Source organism: Macaca thibetana, chromosome 5 (genome assembly GCF_024542745.1).
Source record: "Macaca thibetana thibetana isolate TM-01 chromosome 5, ASM2454274v1, whole genome shotgun sequence".
Classification (NCBI taxonomy): Eukaryota; Metazoa; Chordata; class Mammalia; order Primates; family Cercopithecidae; genus Macaca; species Macaca thibetana.
In genome coordinates, this window is record NC_065582.1 from 184,510,087 (window position 1) to 184,533,009 (window position 22,923).

Below are 22,923 nucleotides of genomic sequence, written 5' to 3' on the forward strand. Positions count from 1 at the left end.
GCCAGAGCTGTGGGAACCTTTGGAGCTCCGGGCCCCGCCCGCCGGGGGCCCGGAGGAGAGGCCGGGCCAGTCACCGCAGCCTGCACCGAGATGTCCCAGCCAACTCTTGGCGCTCGCTGGCCCGCGCGCCCTGGGGTCTCTGCGGCCCCGCCGCAGATTGATCCCGCAATTATTTAAAAGCCAGGGCTGTCTCCTCCCCCTTCGCCAAGGAGGCTGGTGCGCCGTTTCCGGACGAGCGGAGGCGCAGCGACGCGCCGCTGACCACTACAGCCGCCTGCGGACCGCGCTGGGCTCCGGGCTGCGTGTCTGTTCGTCCGGCTCGGCGGCTCAGTCCGTGTGTCCGGTGCGGGGCCCGCCTCTTCGGCCCGGGACCGTTCGCAGCCAATTAGGCGCGCGCGCTAACGAGGGCGGCGGAGCCCCGCGGCCGCCTGCGGGCGCACGTGTGTTCGGCGTGTGGGCGCGTGGGCGCCGCCGGCGGGGCTGCCATAAATGCGCGGACCGGGCGCCGCGGGCGCCTAAGGCGGCGGCGAAGGCAGCACCGGCCGAGCGCAGGGCGCGGCGCCGAAAGCCAGCCGAGCAGCGGCCTCCTGCGCGGGGTCGTGTGGCGGTGCCAGGGCCTCCAGGTATGGGAGCCCAGTAGGCGGCAGGGCCCGAGTGGCCGGAGCGGCGGAAGGCCGGCATGAGCGCTAGCGGCTCCGCGGCTCCTGGGGACGTTCCCGCGCTGCCGCCACCTCCTCCGCCAGGTTCGGGGCCCGCACCGCCAGCTCCCGCCGCCGCTGCCCGGGACGCTATGGACGGGCGCGCCGAGCTGCCTGCCTTTCCCCGCGCTGGAGCCCCACCGCTCGCGGCCAGCGACACTGTGCCTGCGGCGCCCGAGGGGGCTGGAGCGGCCCGGCCCGCAGCGCCCCCGCGCCCCACCTCCTTCTCGGTATTGGACATCCTGGACCCCAACAAGTTTAACAGCAGGAGGCGTCGCTGCGTGCTGCTGGGCCCAGTGGCGCCCGCCGCGTGCGCCCCGTGCGCTTCGGCCCCATGCGCCCCTGCACCCTCCGCCTCAGGACGCTCGCCGCGCACAGAGGAGCTGGAGCGCCGCGCCCTCGCCGGCGCCGGAGGAGTCGGAGCCGCCGGAGCTGAGCCGCCGAGTGAGTAGGATGCGCCCGGCGCCAGGTCGCGGGGACAGGGGGACCGGCCACTTCTACGCGTTTACAACCCTGGGACACCGTGGCGAGTTGGGTCTGGCCCACGCCGAGGCTCCGTGGAAAGTTCGCAGAGCGCGGGGTCCGCACCAGCCCACCCGTGGCCTCCGTCCGACCTGGACTGCAGGGCCCGCATCGCCAGGCTCCTCTGGAGAAGTTCAGCCGGGTCAGGCCCAGGGGCTGCAGGGCTGTGAGGCAGGTCCAGGGTTCGCCTCCGCGCGTCTCCGGCCTGGAGGGGTAGTTGGTGCAGGAGGCGAGGGGCCGCGCGCGGTGGCTGGCCCGTGACCTCCCCACCCCCACTGTGCCCGCCCGAGGCCTCCTTCCCTCCCTCCTCTCTCTCTCTCTCTCTCTCTCTTTTTTTTTTTTTTTTTTTGGACAAATCAGACTAATTGTGACAAAACGCTGGTTATCTCTGGAAAAACAATTAAATCCCTTCGATTACGGTTAAGGGGAAATGTGCTTAGCGGCGGAAAGCGGCCGGTAATGGGGCGGCCCGCGCCCCCGGTCGGGTCGATATCCCATTACGGCGCGTGCATATCTCTTTCAAGCACCTTGCAAACTCCCCCCGAACATCTAAATTATAGGGTCAAAATTCGGATAATTACTCGATTAAAACCTATTACACTTATTAGGGGCCGCTATTGATCGCGAATTGCATTCGACCCGCTCCTGATTGCTTTTTGTGTCCCCTCCCCCGCCTCCTCCCTCCAACTTCCCGGCCCCGCCGAGGCACAGGGAGGACAGCGCGGGCAAGATGGGGCTTGGCCGCGGCCACGGGCTCAGCGCCTGGAGGCTGCGGGCCGCACCTGCGCGGGGCCTCTTCCGGTCGGCGGAGATGGAGGGCGAACAAATCCGGCTGAGTGAAGGGGACCTTACGGACTCCGCGGCGGCGGCGGCGCTCAGAGCCTCCACCTCCGGGGAGCCTACGGGGCGGAAGGACGGGATCCCGCTGAAGCTGGGAAGGCGCGCGCATAGCACAGCCGGGGAGGGAGCAGGACCAGGCACCCGGGGCAGGGCTGGGACGGCGCTCGCGGTCGTCTAGGGGCGGATCCTGCTCCTGCTGAGGGAAGCGGGGACCCACAGTCGCCCTGGAGGAATCTGACAGGAGCGATTGATCATTTCTTACCGGAGATTTCGGTTCCGACCTGGCCGGAGAGCAGGCCGTGACCGCCACTGGGCAGCTCTGTGGAGGGCATCTGCCCCAACTGCTCCTGACTTAGGCCCCCAGTGCCAGGGCATAGAAGACCCTGTCTGGGAGAGATGCTTTCTTCCAAATTTCAGAGACTCAAAATGCAGTCACTGCAGGGCCTCTGCTTGGAGGATGCGGGGCTGCTGTTCAGACTCGGGGCCTGAGGTAGGGTCGGGGCCAGGGCATAGGATTTGGGTCCCCCAAGCCCCGTTCTCTCGGTCGGCTCCGGCCCCACCCCTAGACCTGTTATTAAATGCCCGGTAATTGGCTGGTCCTGCGCCGGCGGTAATTGGAGGGTAATATACGCCGAAATAAATTAAATGACCTTAACTAGTTTGTACATTACACAAAATGAGTTTAATTAAGTTTGTATCTGCCCCGCGGATCGATCGGAGCTTCCACTCCGCTGTAATCTCCGCAGCCCGGCCCGGCCCGCAGCACCCGTCCAGCCCCGCTCCGGCAAAAACGTCGGGCGCCGCGAGAACCGGTAGCTCAGGGCGAGGAGGACTCTCTCCATAGAAAGAAACGAACAAGGGACTGGGAGGAGACGCGGGCGGCGGGAAGGAAGGACAGGCCGAGGGGAAGGAAACGACGGAGCGAAGGAGAGAGGACGCGGGTGAAGAAGCAGGAGGAGCTGAGCAGGAGGCGGGAGGGAACCCTGGGGGAGGAAGCGGGGCGCGCGTAGGGCGGGATCCGGGAACGGGCCTTCCCTAACTGCCCTGTCCTGTCCTTGTTCCTCCCGCCCGCAGATGCCGGCGACCCCTACAAGGCAGGGGAGGCCGAGACCAACGACACCAACGGCTACAGCAGCGGCGGCGGCGGCCACAGCCCGAGCGCGGACAGCGGGGACGAGGTTCCCGACGACGAGGACGACGACGAGAACGAAGCGCCCGAGACGGAGGCGGCGCGAGGCGCGGAGGAGGCGCGGGGAGGTAGCGGCTGCCTCGGGGCCCGCGGGTCGGGCTGCCCGGATGCGGCTGAGGCGGACGCGTCCCCCGGCGCCACCGTCGATGAGGCCGCGGCCCTCGGACCCCGCGGGAACTCGCCCGGAGCTCCGGGCCCGCCGGGAGCTGCAGCGGCGCCGGGGGGCGCGGGGACCACTCCGCAGGGCGCGGCGACCGCGGCGAAGCCCAAACGGAAGCGCACGGGGTCCGACTCCAAATCTGGGAAGCCGCGACGAGCGCGCACCGCCTTCACCTACGAGCAGCTCGTGGCGCTGGAGAACAAGTTCAAGGCCACGCGCTACCTGTCGGTGTGCGAGCGCCTCAACCTGGCGCTGTCGCTCAGCCTCACCGAGACGCAGGTGAAGATCTGGTTCCAGAACCGCCGAACCAAGTGGAAGAAGCAGAACCCGGGCGCCGACACCAGCGCGCCGACCGGCGGCGGCGGAGGACCGGGGCCGGGGGCCGGGCCTGGCACTGGGCTGCCCGGCGGCCTCAGCCCGCTCAGCCCCTCGCCGCCCATGGGCGCCCCTCTCGGCATGCACGGCCCGGCTGGGTACCCCGCGCACGGCCCCGGAGGCCTGGTGTGCGCCGCGCAGCTGCCGTTCCTGTCGAGCCCGGCGGTGCTCTCGCCCTTCGTGCTGGGCTCGCAGACCTACGGGGCGCCCGCCTTCTACGCGCCGCACCTCTGAGCGCCGTGCCGCTCCGCCCCCGAGGCCGCCGCCGGGCCCTGCTGTTTTCTAGCATTCTAGTCGTTGACTCTGTACATAAGCGGTTGCTACGGAAGAGTTTTAAATTTATAAATGACCATGCGCGTCGGGGCCGGGCAGGCGGCTCCCGCGGGCTCGGCCCGCTGCGAAGCACTTTGCAGAACTTCACTCAATCAATAAACCGCAGGCGGCCGCGCCCCAGTCTCCCAGGCTCCCGCGCCGCCCTCCGCCCGGCCCGGCCCGGCCCGGCCCAGCCCACCCATGAATCCTCTCCCGTGGGGACCAAGGCGCCTAGGGTGTTCGGCCTCGCGCGGGACTCCAGCCGGTTTTCCCACCGGCCTGGCGTCCTCCGGCCAGAATTCAGGCCTCTCTGCTGGTGCCTGCCCGTCGTCCTCGGCTTGGGGCTGGGCGCAGGGGCTCACCCGCCAGGCTGGCTGAGACTCAGGTCTCAGTGTCCCCTCCCTGACCGCCCCCCCCAGCCCCAAGAAAGATTACAGGTCCCGGAAAGTGACCATCTGCTTACTGCCTCTTCGCCTCTCCGCTTAGCCACCGAGCTGGTGGGACCGCGGCTGGGGGTGCAGCATTTTCTGCCTCCTGTTCTCTGCCTCCTGCTCCCCACCCCTGCAGCCTGCTCCGGTCCCACTCCCCTGGCCCACATCCCCGCAAGGGAGCACCGGGCTGGGCGTGTCAGCCTGGGGACGGTGTCAGTTTCGGCTACTGCCTGGAGGAAGGAGCGCCTGCCTGCTTTCCCTGGGGAGGAAAAGGGGCTAACCCGGCGCGAAAAGGGGCTGGCCGGGGGCGCAGCTACCTGCCCAAGAGCGTTCCAGCCCATTCAGAGCTGGGCCCCCAAGAGTCGGGTCGAGTGCTCCCTCTTGGTGCGGCCACCTCTCCTCCAGCGACGCTGGAAACGGCCCCTACATTCCCTGCACAGGCTCTCGGAGCCCTGTGGGTTTGGTGTTCGCCCTGAGCTGGGCTCAGGGAGGCCAGAGGCAGAGGCGCCAGGGCTAGGTGGCAGTGTGGATGCAAAAGCTGGTGCTTCCAAGCGGGGAAGGGCGACATGGGGAGGGTTCAGAGCCCCAGAACGGGTGGGGAGGCGGCACGGGACACTGGCGACAGCTGGGCAGGTGCCCACCCCTCTTCTGCTGCTGGCGGGTGTCCTGAGCCCTGCCTCACAGAGGGAGCCTGGCTCTGCCTGGCGGCTGTGCCCTGACTGGGCCCGGTCTCCTGGTGTCCCGTCCATTTTCCGTGAGTGGGCTGAGCTCATCTCTGGGCTGTCAACCTGGCACCAGCCACTGGGGGAGGGCTGGGAGCAGGTGGTGGCAGTGGAGTACCTAGTACCACAGGCAAGATGGGAGACAGAGCCGCCCACTGACCTGGCCAGCACCTGTGGACAGAGAGCAGGCCCAGAGCAGCACCAGCCATCAGGCAGGTTGGTGGGGGTGGGGCAGGGGTGGCTGGGACCACCCTGTGCATTTGCTGCCCCCACATTCCGGGCCCCAGGCAGGCCTTGGCTCCTCCAGCCGAGGGCCAGCCTGACTCCCAGTTGCTCTCTGCTCCCTTTCTGGGTCTGCATAGGTGAAGTCACCTGCCTGCAGCAAGCGTCCTGAGGCTCACCAGTCCAGGGGCAGGGCAGCCTCTCCCTCCTCCCTCTGCTGGCAGAGCTCGGGCTTGCTGGGTGGGGGTCGGTGAGGGAAGGTGAGCCCCACCTGCAGGTGGCCAAGTGTAGCCAGAGGGTCGACTCAGCTGAAGCCAGTGCAGCAGGCTTGGCCTGAGCTGGGCACTGGGGCTGCCGAGCGGGAAAGCAGCTGCCGCATGGCTGGGAGGGACCCAGGTCTGTGCTGCAAGGGCCTGACCCTTTGCTGAGCTTGCTGGAACATTCCAGGAGCTCACAGACCCTACAGGGAGATGACAGAAGGCTGTGACAGTGCAGGCCAGATTCAGACCCACTCAGAGCTGGCCAGACCGCGGCGTGCAGCCCTCCCATGGAGCTTAGATCCTGGCTCCCCATCCCTCCAGCTTCCATATGCCCCCACCCTGGCCTTCTCTGTCTCCTCCCCTCAAGGCTCAGCCAGAAACACAGAGCCACACCGGAGGGCCCTTTAGCAGTGCCTCTGGGCTGCTGGATGGGATGGAGGGTATGGGCTGGGGGCTGTGAGGTCTGGGAAGCAATACCCACTCCATGCACCAGCGTCGCCCACCCCTTCTCTAAGCTCCCTGGACAGCCCAAAGCCTCATGCCGCAGGCGTGGGGGACATTTCCTTGGGTCGCTGCAGTCTCTGGTTCACAGTTGCTGCGCAGCGGACCCTCGTCAGAGGAGGACTGCGTGCAAAGCCACCCGAGCCTCCCACTGCATTTTGCTGAGAGTCAAATGTGGGAAACTGAGGCCCGGAGGTCACAGGGCTTGCTGAGGGCAGTGCCAGCTGTGGTGCCAGTGGGTGCCCTGCTCCCTCCTGGAGGAGCCCCCACTTTTTAGCCCATACTCCTACTGGGTCCCCAGGCCCCCAGTCTCCCTGGGGAGGCTGGGATGCTGTTCCCTTGGCTGCCTCCCAGGGAACACTCGGGCTGCCCCACCACCCCCATTTCCACCAGGTTTGGGCCTCCCCTGCCAGCCATTTCCAGTCTAGGCCGCCTGTGCCTGACTTGGTTTCAGCTCCCTGGGCCTGTGCTGCAGGCAGAGGTGAGCAGGAGCCTTGTTAGGGGCCTTGACATGTCCCCCACTTTGGTGTCAGGGCCGTGAGGTCTTGACCCCAGGATCTGAGGACGCTCTTCCATGGACCCTCCTAGGGCTTAGGACTCATCCTGCCCTGGACCACACCTGCCCTGAGTTCCCAGAACTGCACGCATGTCGTTGATGCAAAGCCAGGCACAGAAGGGGCCTCCTGTCAAGTGAGCATGAGCCCAGACAAGGGCGGCATTTGCTCTCATGCCCTGGGCTCCTGTCTCCTGCCCAGGGACCACTGAGCCCAGATGGTGAGAGGCCTCCCAATGAGGCCACCTCCCCACCCCCACCAGCCCGTGGTGCTGTGGTCCGTTGCTGTGGGGGTCAGGATTGGGTTTGGCTGCGTATAAGAAAAAACCTGAATGAAGAGAGTTGAAAGGAGACTGTTTATTTTCTCTTTGTGAGGGAATTCTGACCGGTGGCAGCCCTGGGCAGTTGTGAGACCTTCACTGAGTCCTTGGAGACCCAGCTCCTGGCTCTCTGTGCTGCATCAGGCCTGGGCAGGCCTCAGCCTCACAGACCCCAATGGAAGCTGAGGCTCCAGCCACCACATCCTCACCCCCGGCTGCAAACAGGAAAAAAGGGAGCAGCTGGAAACACCCGTCTTTTTTAAGGAGCTTTCCCGGAAGCCCACACAACACAGCTGCTCATGTCCCATTGGCCAGAGCTGGGTCACGGGTGCTCTCCTAGCCAAGGGAGGCTAGGAGATGCAGTCTCCCCCCCACCCCCAGGCATCTCACTCCTAGTGAAAGGGGAGATGGATTGGGGCCACCGGCTGCCGCTGCCGAGCCTCCCTGTGCTCCCCACTCCCATGCCCACCTGCCCACACCCCCAGCCCCAGGCAGCTGGGCTTGCTGAAGAAAGTCTCCCTCAGCCCGCCTGGTCTTTTCCAAAGTCCAGGGCCTCAACCTTGGTGGGCACCCAGCTCCTACACCCTAAGGTGTCTGGTGTACTCTCTCCATAACCCCACCCTGGGGTGGCCACAGGTCCAAGCCCATCTTTCAGCCACAGGATCTTGTCACCTGCCTGTGTCTGCCAGGGAAGACGGCCCCTGCTGGGCTTTAGATGCGTCCAGTGTCTCCCAGCTTAGGCATAACCCTCCCTGGACCCTGTGTGGCCTCCAGCTCTCCCCCTTTCCTCCCAGCCTCGAGCCAAAGTATCAAAAGAGCCATCTACACCTGCTGTCTACACTTCCTCCTCCTCACTTCTCCACCCCCAAGCAGGCTCTCACCATCACTCGGGCCCTTGGCTGCCCCATCCTGGCGTTGCCTCCCCAGCGCCCTGCTCACTTGGTGGCTGGTTCCTCCTGTTCAGAGTCCTGGGGCAGCCTGGGCTTGGGGAGCCCTCATCCCCCACCTGCCTTCCTGACATGGCAATGGTGTGCCTGGCCCTGTGCTTGCCCCATGATGTCCTGGCAATGGTGTGCCTGGCCCTGTCCTTGCCCCGTGATGTCCTTCCTGGGGCTAGGGGCCCTCCAGGCACCACAAAGCCAGACCAAGCTCCTCCCAGACCAAGCCAGCCCCACAGCCTCAGAGCAAACCCCTGGCACCAAGCACCCTCCCCACATCCAACCTAATCTATCCACATCCAGATGCCCCAAAATACCCCACATCCTACGTGCCCCCACATTGTCCCCCCATCCCTAGGGGCCTCCCTGCAGTGCTCAGACCTCCCCACACCCAGTGTCCTGCCTGTGATGGCCGCCACCTGGGTCCCCCGTTTCTTCCCTGGTGACTGAGTGCCCCCTCACTCCTGGTCTCTTCTGGTCAGCTGTGCACAGCGTCAGCTGGGAGGGGAGGCTTCCTATAGAGAAGCCATTTACCATGGGGGGAGGTGAGGCTGGACAAATAGGCCAGCAGCAGAGGGAGGTGAGCTCGGGGAGGAAGGGGCAGGGGTGGGTGGCCAGGCAGGGTTGCAGGACTGCACCTGAGGGAGGAGGCGGGGCTGAGCCCCATCCTTGCCCCCATGACCACTGCGGTCCCCACCTGCCTCTGGCACTGCTGCCCCTCCCCCATCCCAAGATCACCTTCTAGTCCACAGAGGCACATGGGGTGGGGGCATCTCATCCACTATTGGGCGGGGGAGCTTGCTCATGGGTGACAACCTGGGGATGTCCACATCCCACCTCCTCCTGACTGCCCTGCAGGGTAGACAGCTCTGCTGGTGGGGATGCCTTCTCTCTTTTCTTGGGAGGCTGTGGCTGAGCACTCATCTCCCAGGTTGAGGGCCACATGTCCTGCCTCTGGGGCAACAGGCAGCTGGGTGCAGCCGGTGACTAGGTTCTGGCCAAGTCAACATGAGTAGTGTATGGGGGTGGGGGGACTGAGAAGGCTCCTTATAGGAATCAGCTCAGAGGGGAGGCAAAGCCCTTCTCCTCCCTTCTGCAGACCTGGTGATGGCTGGAGCCCCAGCAGCCACCTTGGGCCATGAGGTAGCCTTGGGGCTGGAGGCCACGTGCTCTGATACTGAGCCAGGAACTGGAAAAAAACAAGGTCCTGGTGGAACTGAGCCCCCTCATAAGTGCTTGGGGGCACCTACCCTTGGGCTCTGGATCAACAGGACACAAACCTTTATGTCTATGAGCCACTCTTACTTGGAGTTTCTGGTTCTGTGTAGCTAACCCTGACACCACTTCCCATGGTGGCCCATCCACCCCAGCACTGGGGCTGTGACCCATGCCCACCAGTGCTCCTTGGTCACTCCTCGCACCCACCCTCTGCTGCTCTCCATGCTGACCTCAGCCAGTCTGCCTTGGATGAGGACAGCAGCACGCTGGACCAGCCGGCATGGGCTCCCTCCCACTGTGAGCCCCACCAGTAGCCCCCGTATCCCTGGGTGGGAACCCTGAACCCTTGGCCTGGCACTGAGGACCTGCTCCTGCCAGCCCTGCCCACCACACCCAGGCTACCTGCTGTGATGGGTACCCTGCCTCCACAATCTCTCTGCTTGCTGTTTCTGCCCTTCTTAAGAGCCACGCCCAGCAGATCCAATCACCGATGCAGGTGTGCCTGTGTCTGGCGGCCATGCTCTGTCTGCAACACTGTTTCCAGATCCCAGCTCCTCTGTCCCCACCACCCAGGGTCACCGTCTGTTTAGCTGTGCACCCTGGGGCCTCTCCGCAGCCTCCACTGCCTCTGCCCTTCCTTGCAGATGCCAGACCGATGGAGCTCCCTTCCCATCCTCACTGGGACTGACAGTGTGCACCTGCCAAGGCCCCCACAGCTGCAGTGACCCTGCGTGCAATGTGAGGCTGCTATAGTGCCTGCCCTGTCCCCTCTGGGCCTGAAGCCTCTGGGGATGGTCCTGTTTTTAAAGCCCAGTTGCCTGGGCTACCGGCCTGTGTCAGTGCAGAGACACAGGGGAGGGACGGGCAAGCTGCTGACCCCTGGCTTCTGTGCTGCTTCTTGGTTTCCCAGGCTCAGTCAACCCCAGGTGTACAGGGCTGGGGGCAGGGGTGTTGCAGGGAGCTCCTGGGAGGCCCCAGGAACTGCTGGGGGTCGCTCCAGCAGGCAGGGGAGGCGAAAGGAGTCTGCACGTACTTCCTGAGCCGTGGGACCACTCTCAGGGTCCTCAGGAACCCCACCCCTTCCTGGGCTGCCCAGGCCCAGCTTTCTTCCCCGCCTGAATCCTCGCTGGTCCCTTCCTTCCCTAGGGAGGGGGCAACCTGCTCCCACGGTGGTTCCTGCAGGAACTGGACACAGCCCCGTCCTCTGGCTCTAAATGCATCTGCAGGCCAGGCTGCCCCAGGCTCCTCTGCCCTCTCCATCTGCCTGGCTCATGGGTACCCAAACCACTTTGTGGCAAGTATGGGTGGAAGGGGTTTGCTGAGGGGATCTGAGAAAAGGATGGGCCCACCCCCAGCACCCCCTTAGTGCCAAGTCAGCTGCTCCCAGGGGCACAGTCCCCACCCCCTCACCCCACCAACCAGAAGGGCCAGCCCAGCACCCCCACCGCACGGCCCCGCACTTGGTCGCAGAGTCACAGGCTTGTCTTTCAATCAGCATTCAGAAAATTCATTAAAAGTCTGATACAAAAAGCACCAGGCTAACAAATAGGTCCTGAATTCAATTTTACAAAAACACCCTCTCCTCTTCCATCTCATCCCTAATATTCCCACTTTATCTCAAGGTGGAAAGAAATATAAAAGGGGTCTTCGACATAAAAATGTATTAAAAAGCCACCATAAGTACAATGCACGGTAACAGCGTCTGACTCAGCCAGCAGGACAGGAAACCCACAGGGCCACCATGCCAGGGCTTTGTGTGAGCAGGCGGGCACTCCACATCGGCACGCGCGTGAGCAGGCGGGCACTCCACATCGGCGCGCGCGTGAGCAGGCGGGCACTCCACATCGGCGCGCGCGTGAGCAGGCGGGCACTCCACATCGGCGCGCGCGTGAGCAGGCGGGCACTCCACATCGGCGCGCGCGCGTGAGCAGGCGGGCACTCCACATCGGCGCGCGCGTGAGCAGGCGGGCACTCCACATCGGCGCGCGCGTGAGCAGGCGGGCACTCCACATCGGCGCGCGCGTGAGCAGGCGGGCACTCCACATCGGCGCGCGCGTGAGCAGGCGGGCACTCCACATCGGCGCGCGCGCGCGTGAGCAGGCGGGCACTCCACATCGGCGCGCGCGTGAGCAGGCGGGCACTCCACATCGGCGCGCGCGCGTGAGCAGGCGGGCACTCCACATCGGCGCGCGCGTGAGCAGGCGGGCACTCCACATCGGCGCGCGCGTGAGCAGGCGGGCACTCCACATCGGCGCGCGCGTGAGCAGGCGGGCACTCCACATCGGCGCGCGCGCGAGCAGGCGGGCACTCCACATCGGCGCGCGCGAGAGCAGGCGGGCACTCCACATCGGCGCGCGCGTGTGAGCAGGCGGGCACTCCACATCGGCGCGCGCGTGAGCAGGCGGGCACTCCACATCGGCGCGCGCGTGAGCAGGCGGGCACTCCACATCGGCATGCGTGTGAGCAGGCGGGCACTCCAAATCGGCACAAAGCAAGGGCTCATTGATAAGAGGTGCAGGGACACCCGGACAGCTATGTGAAATTTAAAAACTGGGTTTCCTGGCTCACATCTTGTATCAAAAACTAGAAGTAGATCAATGATTTCAATATGAAAATGAAACCCATAAAACTACTAGAAGAAAACATGGAAAACATTTCAAATATAATCTTTGAGAGGGGAAGAGCATTATAACTAGAATACAAAACTTAGAAGCCAAGAAAGACTGATAATTCAACTACATAACTCATGAAAGGAGGGTTTGAGGAACGAGATGCCCACGGTGGCCGCTGAGAAGCTCTGCCACACTCCTGGAGGCGTGGAAGGCCGTGCCCACACAGGCACAGAGCCGTGTGCATGCCCAAAAGGAACCTGAGTCGTTCAGCCCTCACCTCCGGCTGGCTTTGTGGCCGTGTGCAAGCAAGAAGTGAAGGCAAAGGCACGGTTGGCAGCTGCCTGCTGGAGCGCGGAAGGCACACACACCACGCATCAACTGCATGTCGGCAGAACCGTGAGAGTTATTGGTGCAAAGCACTTAAAGGGGTCCTCAGTCCAGTCACTGGCTGAACATGAAACTGACGAGGTGGACACTTCAAATTAGTCCAGAACACACACTAAACAAATGGTAACAGCAACAAAACAAAAATAAACTCGTGGAGAGCACATCTGATTTCCAGAGTTGCTCAGCACGTAATTAAAGTGTCCAGTCTTCAAAAACAATAGATATACATGAGATCACAAAGAAAGAGTACATTATTTCCTTGGTTCAGACATAGGAAAAAAGGCCATCAATAGGAACTTCCCCTGAATAGGCCCTGATGTTCATGAACTTACTAGATAAGTCCTATCTATCTAATCTATATCTATCTATCTATCTATCTATCTATCTATCTATCTATCTATCTACCTATCTATCTATCTTAGTTTTGAGACAGAGTCTTATTCTGTGGTCCAGGCTGGAGTGCAATGGCTTGATCTCAGCTCACTGCAATCTCTGCCTCCCGGGTTCAAGTGATTCTTCTGCCTCTGCCTCCCAAGTAGCTGGGATTACAGGTGCGCAGCACGACGTCTGGCCTAGACAAGTACTTTAAATCAGCTTCTATAAATATGTTCATATAACTAAAGGAAACTGTGTCTACAGAATTAAAGTATGAGCCTATTTCACTAAATAAAGAATATGAGTAAAGATATAGAAATTATAAAAGAGAGCCAAATGGAAGTTTGGAGTAGAAAAGTACAATAACTGAAATGAAAAATTCACTATAGCAGCTTGACATAAGGTTTTGTTTGGCAAAAGCATCTGTGACCTTGAAGATAGGTCAATTGAGATGATTCTTTCCGAGAAGAAGAAAAAATTCCGGAACAAGGGAAAGTCAACGAGGCCTCCGAGGCTGTGCCCATCTCCACAGAAACACACGTAACTGGAGTCCAACGAGGGGACAGAGAGCAGGGACACAAAATATTTCAAGTAATGACAACCAAAAATTTCCCAAATTTGCTGAAAAATATTAACCTCTTTATCCAAGAAGCTCAAAGAACTTCAGGTAGGACACACTGAAAGATCCACAATTAGATACACCACAGTCAAACAGTCAGAAGCTAAAAAGAGACTGAGACGTGGTGCAGTGCTCCTGCCATGGAAACCACGGGGGCCAGAGGCAGTGGAGCGACATCTATAGAGGGCTGAAAGAAAAAGAGGGCCATATCCAGCACAATGATTCTTCCCAAGAGAAGGAGAAATTACAACATTCCCAGATAAACAAAAACAAAGAGAATTCATTGCTAGAAGATCTGTCCTACAAGAAATACTTGAGGCTGAAGTCCAAGACACCACACTCAAATCCACACAAACAGCACCAAAAAAGACAACCGCAAAGCCAGCAACAGAGACAGCAGAGACTCATTTCTGTTCGTACATCTTTTCTTCTTCTACATGATTTAAAAGACAACTGCAGAAAGCAATAATTACAAGACTGCTGATGGACTTACAATCTAAAAGGTAGCATTTATAGGACAAATAGAGCACCAAGAGGCTGAGAGGAAACAAAGCTACTCAAAGCAAAGGGTTTTGTACATTATTAAGTTCATCTGAACACTTGATTGGTTTTACATTGTTACTGTAATACTCAGAGCAGCCACTAAGAAAATTACTTCTAAAAAACCCAGTAAAACAGACAAGGAAATTACAATGTTACAGAGAATTAAATGTCCATTTAACACAAAAAAATAATGGAGAAATAAAGGAAGAAAGATAAAAAAGACAACATAGAAAACAAATTTAGAAATGGCAGATACAAATCCAACCTTATCAGTAATCACACTGAATGTAAATGGATTAAACATCCCTCTCAAACAGCAGAGACCAGCAGGACAGATAAAAAATACGATCCCACTATATGCTGTCTACAAGAAACACACTTCTGATTCACAGCAGAGACCAGCAGGACAGATGAGAAACACGATCCCACTATAAAATGTCTACAAGAAACACCCTTTCAATTCACAGCAGAGACCAGCAGGACAGATGAGAAACACAATCCCACTATATGCTGTCTACAAGAAACACACTTTAGATTCAGAGATACAACGAAAGTAAAAGGATGAAAAAAGATAATATGCAAACAATCAAAAAAGAGCTAAGTGGCTATACTAACATCAGACAAAAGGGACTTAAAGACAACATTTTTTTTTTCACTAGAGACAAAGAAGGACATGTCATAATCATAAAAGGGTCTGTTCATCAGAAAGAAATAGAAACACAGATGCACTTAACAGAGTTTCAAATTTATGAAACAAAAGCTGACAAAACTGAAGGATTCAATACCCCACATTCAATATCAATATAACTAGGCAGAAGATGAATAAGGGAAGAGAAGATGTAAATAATCAGACTACAAACCAAACCAATCAGACCTAACAGGCTTCTCTACAACTCTACAAACCAATCAGATGCAACAGGCTTCCATACAACACTACAAACCAATCAGACCCAATTAGACCTAACAGGCACCTATACAACACTACAAACCAATCAGACCCAACAGGCTTACATACAACACTACAGACCAATCAGACCCAATCAGACCCAACAGGCATCTATACAACACTACAAACCAATCAGACCCAACAGGCACCTATACAACACCACAAACCAATCAGACCCAACAGGCTTCCATACAACTCTACAAACCAATCAGACCCAACAGGTACCTATACAATACCACAAACCAATCACACCCAACAGGCCTCCACACAACTCTACAAACCAATCAGACCCAACAGGCATCTATATAACACTACAAACCAATCACACTCAACAGGCATCCAAACAACTCTACAAACCAATCAGACCCAAAAGGCATCTATACAACACTACAAACCAATCAGACCCAACAGGCTTTCATACAACACTACAAACCAATGAGACCCAACGGGCATCCATACAACACTACAAACCAATCAGACCCAACAGGCTTCCATACAACTCTACAAACCAATCAGACCCAACAGGCATCTATACAACTCTACAAACCAATCACACCCAACAGGCATCTACACAACTCTACAAACCAATCAGACCCAACAGGCATCTATACAACACTACAAACCAATCAGACCCAACAGGCTTCCATAAAACTCTACAATCAGACCCAACAGGCATCTATACAACACTACAAACCAATCATACCCAACAGTCATCCATACAACACTACAAACCACTCAGACCCAATCAGACCTAACAGGCATCTATGCAACACTACAAACCAATCAGACCCAACAGGCATCTATACAACACTACAAACCAATCAGACCCAACGGGCATCCATACAACACTACAAACCATTCAGACCCAATCAGACCTAACAGGCATCCATACAACACTACAAACCAATCAGACCCAACAGGCATCCATACAACACTACAAACCAATCACACCCAACAGGCATCTATGCAACTCTAAAAATCAATCAGACCCCCAGGCATCCATACAACACTACAAACCAATCAGACCCAACAGGCATCCATACAACACTACAAACCAATCACACCCAACAGGCATCTATACAACACTACAAACCAATCAGACCCAACAGGCATCTATACAACACTACAAACCAATCAGACCCAACGGGCATCCATACAACACTACAAACCAATCAGACCCAACAGGCATCCATACAACACTACAAACCACTCAGACCCAACAGGCATCCATACAACACTACAAACCAATCACACCCAACAGGCATCCATACAACACTACAAACCAATCACACCTAACAGGCATCCATACAACACTACAAACCACTCAGACCCAATCAGACCTAACAGGCATCTATACAACACTACAAACCAATCAGACCTAACAGGCACCTATACAACACTACAAACCAATCAGACCTAACAGGCATCTATACAACACTACAAACCAATCAGACCCAACAGGCATCCATACAACACTACAAACCAATCAGACCTAACAGGCATCTATACAACACTACAAACCAATCAGACCTAACAGGCATCCATACAACACTACAAACCAATCAGACCCAACAGGCATCCATACAACACTACAAACCAATCACACCTAACAGGCATCCATACAACACTACAAACCAATCAGACCTAACAGGCATCTATACAACACTACAAACCAATCAGACCCAACAGGCATCTATACAACACTACAAACCAATCATACCCAACAGGCATCCATACAACACTACAAACCAATCACACCCAACAGGCATCCATACAACACTACAAACCAATCACACCCAACAGGCATCCATACAACACTACAAACCAATCACACCCAACAGGCATCTATACAACACTCCACCCAACAAGAACAGGATAGAAATTCTTCAACACTCTGGGACAGAAAATATGGTACGCCAATAAAATAACTCTCAATAAAGACAGGAAATCATACAGTTATGTTCTTCAGCCATAATGGAGTGAAATAAGAAATCAGTAACAGGTCAGCCACGGTAGCCCACGTTTGTAATCCCAGCACTTTGGGAGGCTAAAGTGGCAGGATCATTTGAGCCCAGGAGTTCCAACACAGCCTGGGCAACACAGTCAGACCCTGTCTCTACAACAAAATTTTAAAAAATTTAGCTGTGTTTGGTGACTCATGCCTGTAGTCTCAGCTACTTGGGAGGCTGAGGTGGGAGGTTGAGGATGCAGTGAGCTGTGATCACGGCACTGCACTCCAGCCTGGGAGACAAAGTGAGATCCTGTTTCTCAAAAACAAAAAAGGAAAAGAAGTCAATAACAGAAGGAAACTTGACAAATTCACATATATGTGGAAATTAAACAACAAACTCTTAAATAACCAAGAGGTAAAAGAAGAAATCACCAGAGAAATCAGAATATACTTTGAGATTAAAAAAAGGCAAAACACAATATACCAAAACTTAAGGGATGAAGTAAATCAGTGCTGAGATTAAAAATTTACAGCTACAAACATCTATATTAAAAAGAAAGATTTCAAATCAATAAGCTAATTTTCCATCTCAAGAAACAAGAAAAAGAAAACAAAACCCAAAGCAACCCAAAGGAAATAATAAAGGTTACAGTGGAAATTAACAAAATAAAGAATGGAAAATCATAGGGAATAATAAACAAAACCAGAAGTCGTTTCTTAAATAGATCAACAAAATTGATAAATCTTTAGCTAGACTGACTAAGGGGAGTAAAAGAGAGAAGAATCAAACTACTAAAACCAGAAAATACTATGAATAGGCTGGGAGCAACAGCTAACATCCACAATCCCAGCACTTTGGGAGGTCACGGTGGGAGGGTCGCTTGAGGCCAGGAGTTTGACAAAGATCAGCCTGGGCAACACAGCGAGATCTTGTCTCTACAAAAAAATTAAATTAAAGAAAATTAGGGCTGGGTGCAGTGGCTCATGCCTGTAATCCCAGCACCCTGCTAGGCTAAGACGGGAAAATTTTTTGAGGCCAGGAGTTTGAGACCAGCCTGGGCAACATAGTGAGACCCAATCTCTACCAAAAATAAGCTTTTAAAAAATTAGCCAGTCATAGTGCCATGCCCCTGAAGTCTTAGCTACTCAGGAAGCTGAGATAGGAAGATTGCTTGAGTCTGGGAGGTCGAAGCTGTAGTGAGCCATGATTGTGCTACTGCACTCCAGCCTGGGTGACAGAGCCAGACTCTGTCCCAAACAAAACCAAACCAAACAAAGTCAGAAAATTAGCTGGATGTGGTGGTACATGCCTGTGGTCCTTCCTACTGGGGAGGCTGAGGTGGGAGGATTACTTGGGCCCATGAGTCTGAGGTTGGAGTGAGCTATGATTGCACCACTGCACTCCAGCCTGGGCAACAGAGTGAGACCTTGTCAGTTAAAAACACTTTTTTTAATGCTATGAACAATTGCATATAAACAGATTGCAACAAAGAACCTAGAAAGGGACAAACTCCTGGAAAGATGCAAACTACTGGAACTAAACAGATCTATAATAAGTGAAGATACTGAATTAGGGGAAAAAAAATCCCACAAAGAAAAGTCCAGCCTTCACTGGTAAATTCTACCAAATGTTTAAATAATTAACAACAATCTTTCACAAACTCTTCCAAAAAATAGGAGTGGAGGGAACACTTCCCACCTCAATCTATGAGGTCAGTAGTGACGTGACTGAAGTCAGACAAAGACATCACAAAAAGACTACAGACCAATATCCCTCATGAATACAGATGCAAAATCCTAGCAAACTAAATCCAGCAGCATAAAAAAAGGATTATATACCACGAACAAGTAGAATTTACCCCATGAATGCAAGGTCGGTTCAACATATGAGAAACAATGTAATATGCCGTATCACTAGAGTAAAGGACAAGAATTCTACTGTCATCTCAACACACGGAGAAAAAGCATCTGACAAAATTCAACACTTTATGACAAAAACACTCAACAAACTAGGAGGAGAAGGTAACTTCTTCAACCTGGTAGACAGCATCTACACAAAACAGCACGGTTAGCATCACGCTCAATGGTGAGAGACTGAAAGCTTCCTGCTAAGGTCAAGAGTCAGACAAGGATGTCTGTTCTCACCACATCTATTCAACATTGTCCTGGAGGTACCAGCCAGAGCAATTAGGTAAGAGAAATAAAAGAAACCCAGATTAGAAAGACAGCTGTTTGCAGATGACATGCAGATGATTTTGTGTATGGAAAATCTTAAGGAACACACAACTAATTAGAATGAATAAACAAGTTCAGCAAGGAATGCAGGATACGAGATCAATACACAAAAGTCAATTGTACTTCCACATATTAGCAATGATCAGCCCTAAAATGAAATTCAGAAAACAATTACATTTATAATTGCTTTTATAAATGCAATTTATAATCTTTTAATAATTTATAATTGCATTTATAATCCTTTGGTTATAAATAAAAAAGAATAAAATATGAGTAAATTTAACAAAATAAGTGAAAGACTTATATACTGAAAACTACAAAATACTGTTGAAATAAATTTAAAAAGACCCAAATAAATGGAAAGATAATCAGAAGCTCATGACTCAGAAGATTTAATATTAAGATGGTAATACATCCCAAAGCAATCTCTAGATTTAATGTAATTCCTATCAAAATCTCAGCTGCTTTTTTTTTTTTGAAGAAACTGATGAGCAGATCCTAAAATTCATTTGGAAATGCAAGGAATGCAGAATAGTCAAAACAGCCTTGAAATAGAACAAAGTAAACTTATCACAACAAAGCAACATTGATCAAGGCACTGTGGTACCGGCATAAGGTTAAGGTCAATGGAATAGAGTCAAGTGCCCAGAAATAAACCTGTACATTTTTGGTCAATTGATTATAAATAAGGGTGCCAAGATAATTCAATGGGGAAAAATAATGTTTTCAACAAATGGTGCAGAGACAACTGGATATCCACAGGCAAAAGAATGCGGGCTCTTATACCACACACAAAACTTAACTCACAACAGATCAAAGATCTACACATAAGAGCTGAAATTATAAAATGCTTATCAGAAACCATGTGTAAATCTCTGTGATCTTGGATGAGGCGATGGCTTCTGAGATGTGACAGCAAAAGCATAAGTAACAAAAGGAAAACCCAGAAAAATTGCTGGACTTCATCAAAATTAACTTTTGTGCTTCAGAGGACACTATCCAGAAAGTGAATGGACAGGATGGAAGTTTTTGCAAATCGGCCGGCATGGCGGCTCACACCTGTAATCCCAGCACTTTGGAGGCCGAGGTGGGCGGATCACGAGGTCAGGAGATCAAGACCAGCCTGATCAACGTAGTGAAACCCGTGTCTACTAAAAATCCAAAAATTAGCTGGGCGTGGTGGTGCGCGCCTGTAGTCCCAGCCACTCGGGAGGCTGAGGCAGGAGAATGGCGTGAACCCGGGAGGCGGAGCTTGCAGTGAGTCAAGATTGGGTCACTGCACTCCAGCCTGGCGACAGAGCTAGACTCTGTCTCAAAAAAAATAAAAAGAAAAAGAAAAAAGAGGCCGGGTGCGGCGGCTCAAGCCTGTAATCCCAGCACTTTGGGAGGCCAAGACGGGCGGATCACGAGGTCAGGAGATCGAGACCATCCTGGCTAACACGGTGAAACCCCGTCTCTACTAAAAAATACAAAAAACTAGCCGGGTGAGGTGGCGGGCGCCTGTAGTCCTGGCTACTCGGGAGGCTGAGGCGTAAACCCAGGAGGCGGAGCTTGCAGTGAGCTGAGATCCGGCCACTGTACTCCAGCCTGGGCGACAGAGCGAGACTCTGTCTCAAAAAAAAAAAAGAAAAAAGAAAGTTTTTGCAAATCACATAAGGATCCAGTATTCACAATATACATATAAACTCCTGGCTAGAAGTGGTGGCTCATGCCTGTAATCCCAACACTTTGGGAGACTGAAGCATGAGGATTGCTTGAGGCTAGGAGTTCGAGACCACCATGGGCAACACAGTGAGAGCTCGTCTCTACAAAAAATTTTAAAAATTAGCCAAGCGTTGTGGCGTGTGCCTGTAGTCCCAGCTACCTGGGAGGCTGACGTGGGAGGAGGCTTGAGCCCAGGAGTTTGAGGCTGCAATGAGCTATGATCGTGCCACTGCACTCAGCCTGGGTAAGAGCAAAAGCCCATCTCTAAAAGAGAGAGAAAAAAACGGTTACAACTCAAGACAAATATTCAATTAAAAATAGGCAAGAGATTTGAACAGACTCCTCTCCAAAGAAGGTACACAAACGGCCCGTGAGCACAGGAGATGTTCAGTACCCTCGACGCTGCTGTGGACATGTGTGCACGAGCTTCCACATGGACAGGTTTTCACCTCCTTTGTTTTATACGTCGGAGGGGAACTCCATGGATGGACCCTGAAAACAGAATGCCAAGTGCAAGAAGCCAGGCACAAGAGGCCACATGTCGTATGAAAAGCCAGAAACAGAAAGCAGATGAGTGAACGGTTCACTGGCCTTTGTGTTTGTGTTAAAAACAACATTTGCATAAAAGTGGGTTTCCCAGAGTTCCTCTGAGTGGTTGCCTCCCAGCTGGGGAATGCAAGCTCTGAAAGCTGAGCTGCACGCACACGCTGTCAGTGCTGAACCCCGCACCACCACATGCACTGGCCTCACGAGGACTCGCAGATGCCCTCTGGAGCAGGGCTGCTGCCTGTGTTCACATCTCCGGGCCCGAGGGCCTCTTCTACGAGGACAGACCCGTCACCAGATGACGACGAACCCTGTCACAGCAGCACGGCCAGACCTTCAGGGCATTTCAATGTGCCATTTCTTTACATCAAACACAGTAATAGCCAAAGCACGGTTACTGCCCAGACCCACGCCCACTCTGCTGTCCTGAGACACTGGCAGAGGGAGAAGGTGCTAATGGCCAGTGCACTGGGCCCAGCTCTCTAGTTCAGTGCATAGTTAAACTGGTTTGAAAACTTCTCGTGCTTCTTCTGGTCCATCTGGTTCATGGCTGTCACGACCCTCCGCACAGCTGCTCTGTGGGGAAACAAGGCAAGATGTGACCTGGGAGGCTTCCGCCAGGGGCCTGGGCTCCCAGTGGTGGCATCACCAGGGTTACGCACTGGTCCTGGGGCAGCTGCTGCCCTTGGATGCTAACTGCCTGTGGGTGCCACCCTCAGAGAAAGATGGGCGACGGGACCCTTGGCCCTGTTCCAAGACAGAGGCAGGCTTGGAAAGGGCCACCCAGGTCCCAGAGCTGGGGTCTGTGGCGGGTGGTTCTGCGTGGTGAAGGTGGCCCCAGCCCCACCTTGGCACTTCTCCTGTGGCCTCCCACACTCCACGATGAGGGCACAGCTTCCCTCTTGGTCTCCTGGGGAGTGGCCTTGCAGGAGATGCAGCCAGGGGGCATCAGGACGGCCCTGCCCATGGCTGCACACACAGCTCTACAGCCAGGGATGGAAATGTGGAGGGCCGTAGCAGGGAGGGCGTGGGCAGGGCAGGCACTCCGGGGAGCGGGATGAGGTGTGCTGTGCTGACCAGTTCAGGTGCCATGACACACGAGGGTGTGGAGCCAGCAGGGCCTGAGGCCACAAGGTGGTGAAACCTCCGCTCAGCTGTGGCCCTGTGGGGCTGCCAGGCACTGCTATGGGGGCCCCTCAAGGCAGGGTTTCGCCTGTGGTCACCCCAGGTCCTTTCTGTGGGGAGGGCTCTGGGCCACACAGCTGCTGTGAAGAGCCAGCTCCTGCCATGGGCTTCACTGTCCCCATGAGACACAGGGAGGAGGCCTGGCACGGGGCCACTGGCCGTGCCTGCTGCTGGGCATCAGCACCCAGGCTGGCCTCTGCCCCTGGCTGGTCCACAGGAAAACAGCCTCATCGTGAGCTACCAGGGGCCGAGGCGCCTAGTGTGGTTGGCTGACGTGATGGGTCCAGCTCTGTGCCAGGGGCCCCAGGCAGCCTCTCCGCAGCCCCCACCAGCACCCCTGCCCCACCCAAGCAAAGCTGTGGATGCACCACCCACAAGCCCAGGGGATGCGTGGTCTGAGCGCTGCGAAGGCGCCTCCCGCCCGAGCACACTCAGGCCGGTGCAAGGTCATGCTGGCCAGGAGGGGCCGCCTCTGCCCGGCGCACTCAGCACCTTCCAGGGGTGTCCAAGGGAGGGTCTCTGGGACGGCGATGGGTGGGGTCACCTCACTGGCGCTACC

General features: G+C 55.3%; 2 protein-coding genes and 1 pseudogene across 3 annotated transcripts in view; 1 reads left to right on the forward strand and 2 right to left on the reverse strand.

Annotated features, from left to right (window-relative positions):
• Positions 1-679: 679 nt before the first annotated feature.
• NKX1-1 (NK1 homeobox 1) lies at positions 680-4,018 on the forward strand. Its single transcript, XM_050790734.1, has 2 exons — positions 680-1,142; positions 3,135-4,018. The coding sequence occupies exons 1-2, from the start codon at positions 680-682 to the stop codon at positions 4,016-4,018; spliced, it is 1,347 nt and encodes a 448-aa protein (XP_050646691.1).
• Positions 4,019-10,733: 6,715 nt separating this feature from the next.
• On the reverse strand, positions 10,734-12,257 carry LOC126954471 (putative protein CRIPAK; annotated as a pseudogene). The gene is made up of 2 exons (XR_007725608.1): positions 12,151-12,257; positions 10,734-11,793 (listed from the first exon to the last, which is right to left on the reverse strand). The product of XR_007725608.1 is annotated as a putative protein CRIPAK (transcript).
• Positions 12,258-19,305: 7,048 nt separating this feature from the next.
• The window catches only part of UVSSA (UV stimulated scaffold protein A), a 43,349-nt gene continuing 39,731 nt past the window's right edge, over positions 19,306-22,923 (reverse strand). The window contains exon 14 of the mRNA XM_050790805.1: positions 19,306-21,755. Within this exon, the coding sequence (XP_050646762.1) occupies positions 21,662-21,755 (94 nt within the window). The 3' untranslated portion in view covers positions 19,306-21,661. The remainder of the gene's footprint in view (positions 21,756-22,923) is intronic.

Coding starts and splice junctions, on each gene's coding strand:
- NKX1-1 (XM_050790734.1), top strand. CDS start 680: ATGAGCGCTAGCGGCTCCGCGGCTCCTGGGGACGTTCCCGCGCTGCCG. Junction 1,143..3,134: donor CGCCGGAGCTGAGCCGCCGA/GTGAGTAGGATG, acceptor TCCCGCCCGCAG/ATGCCGGCGACCCCTACAAG.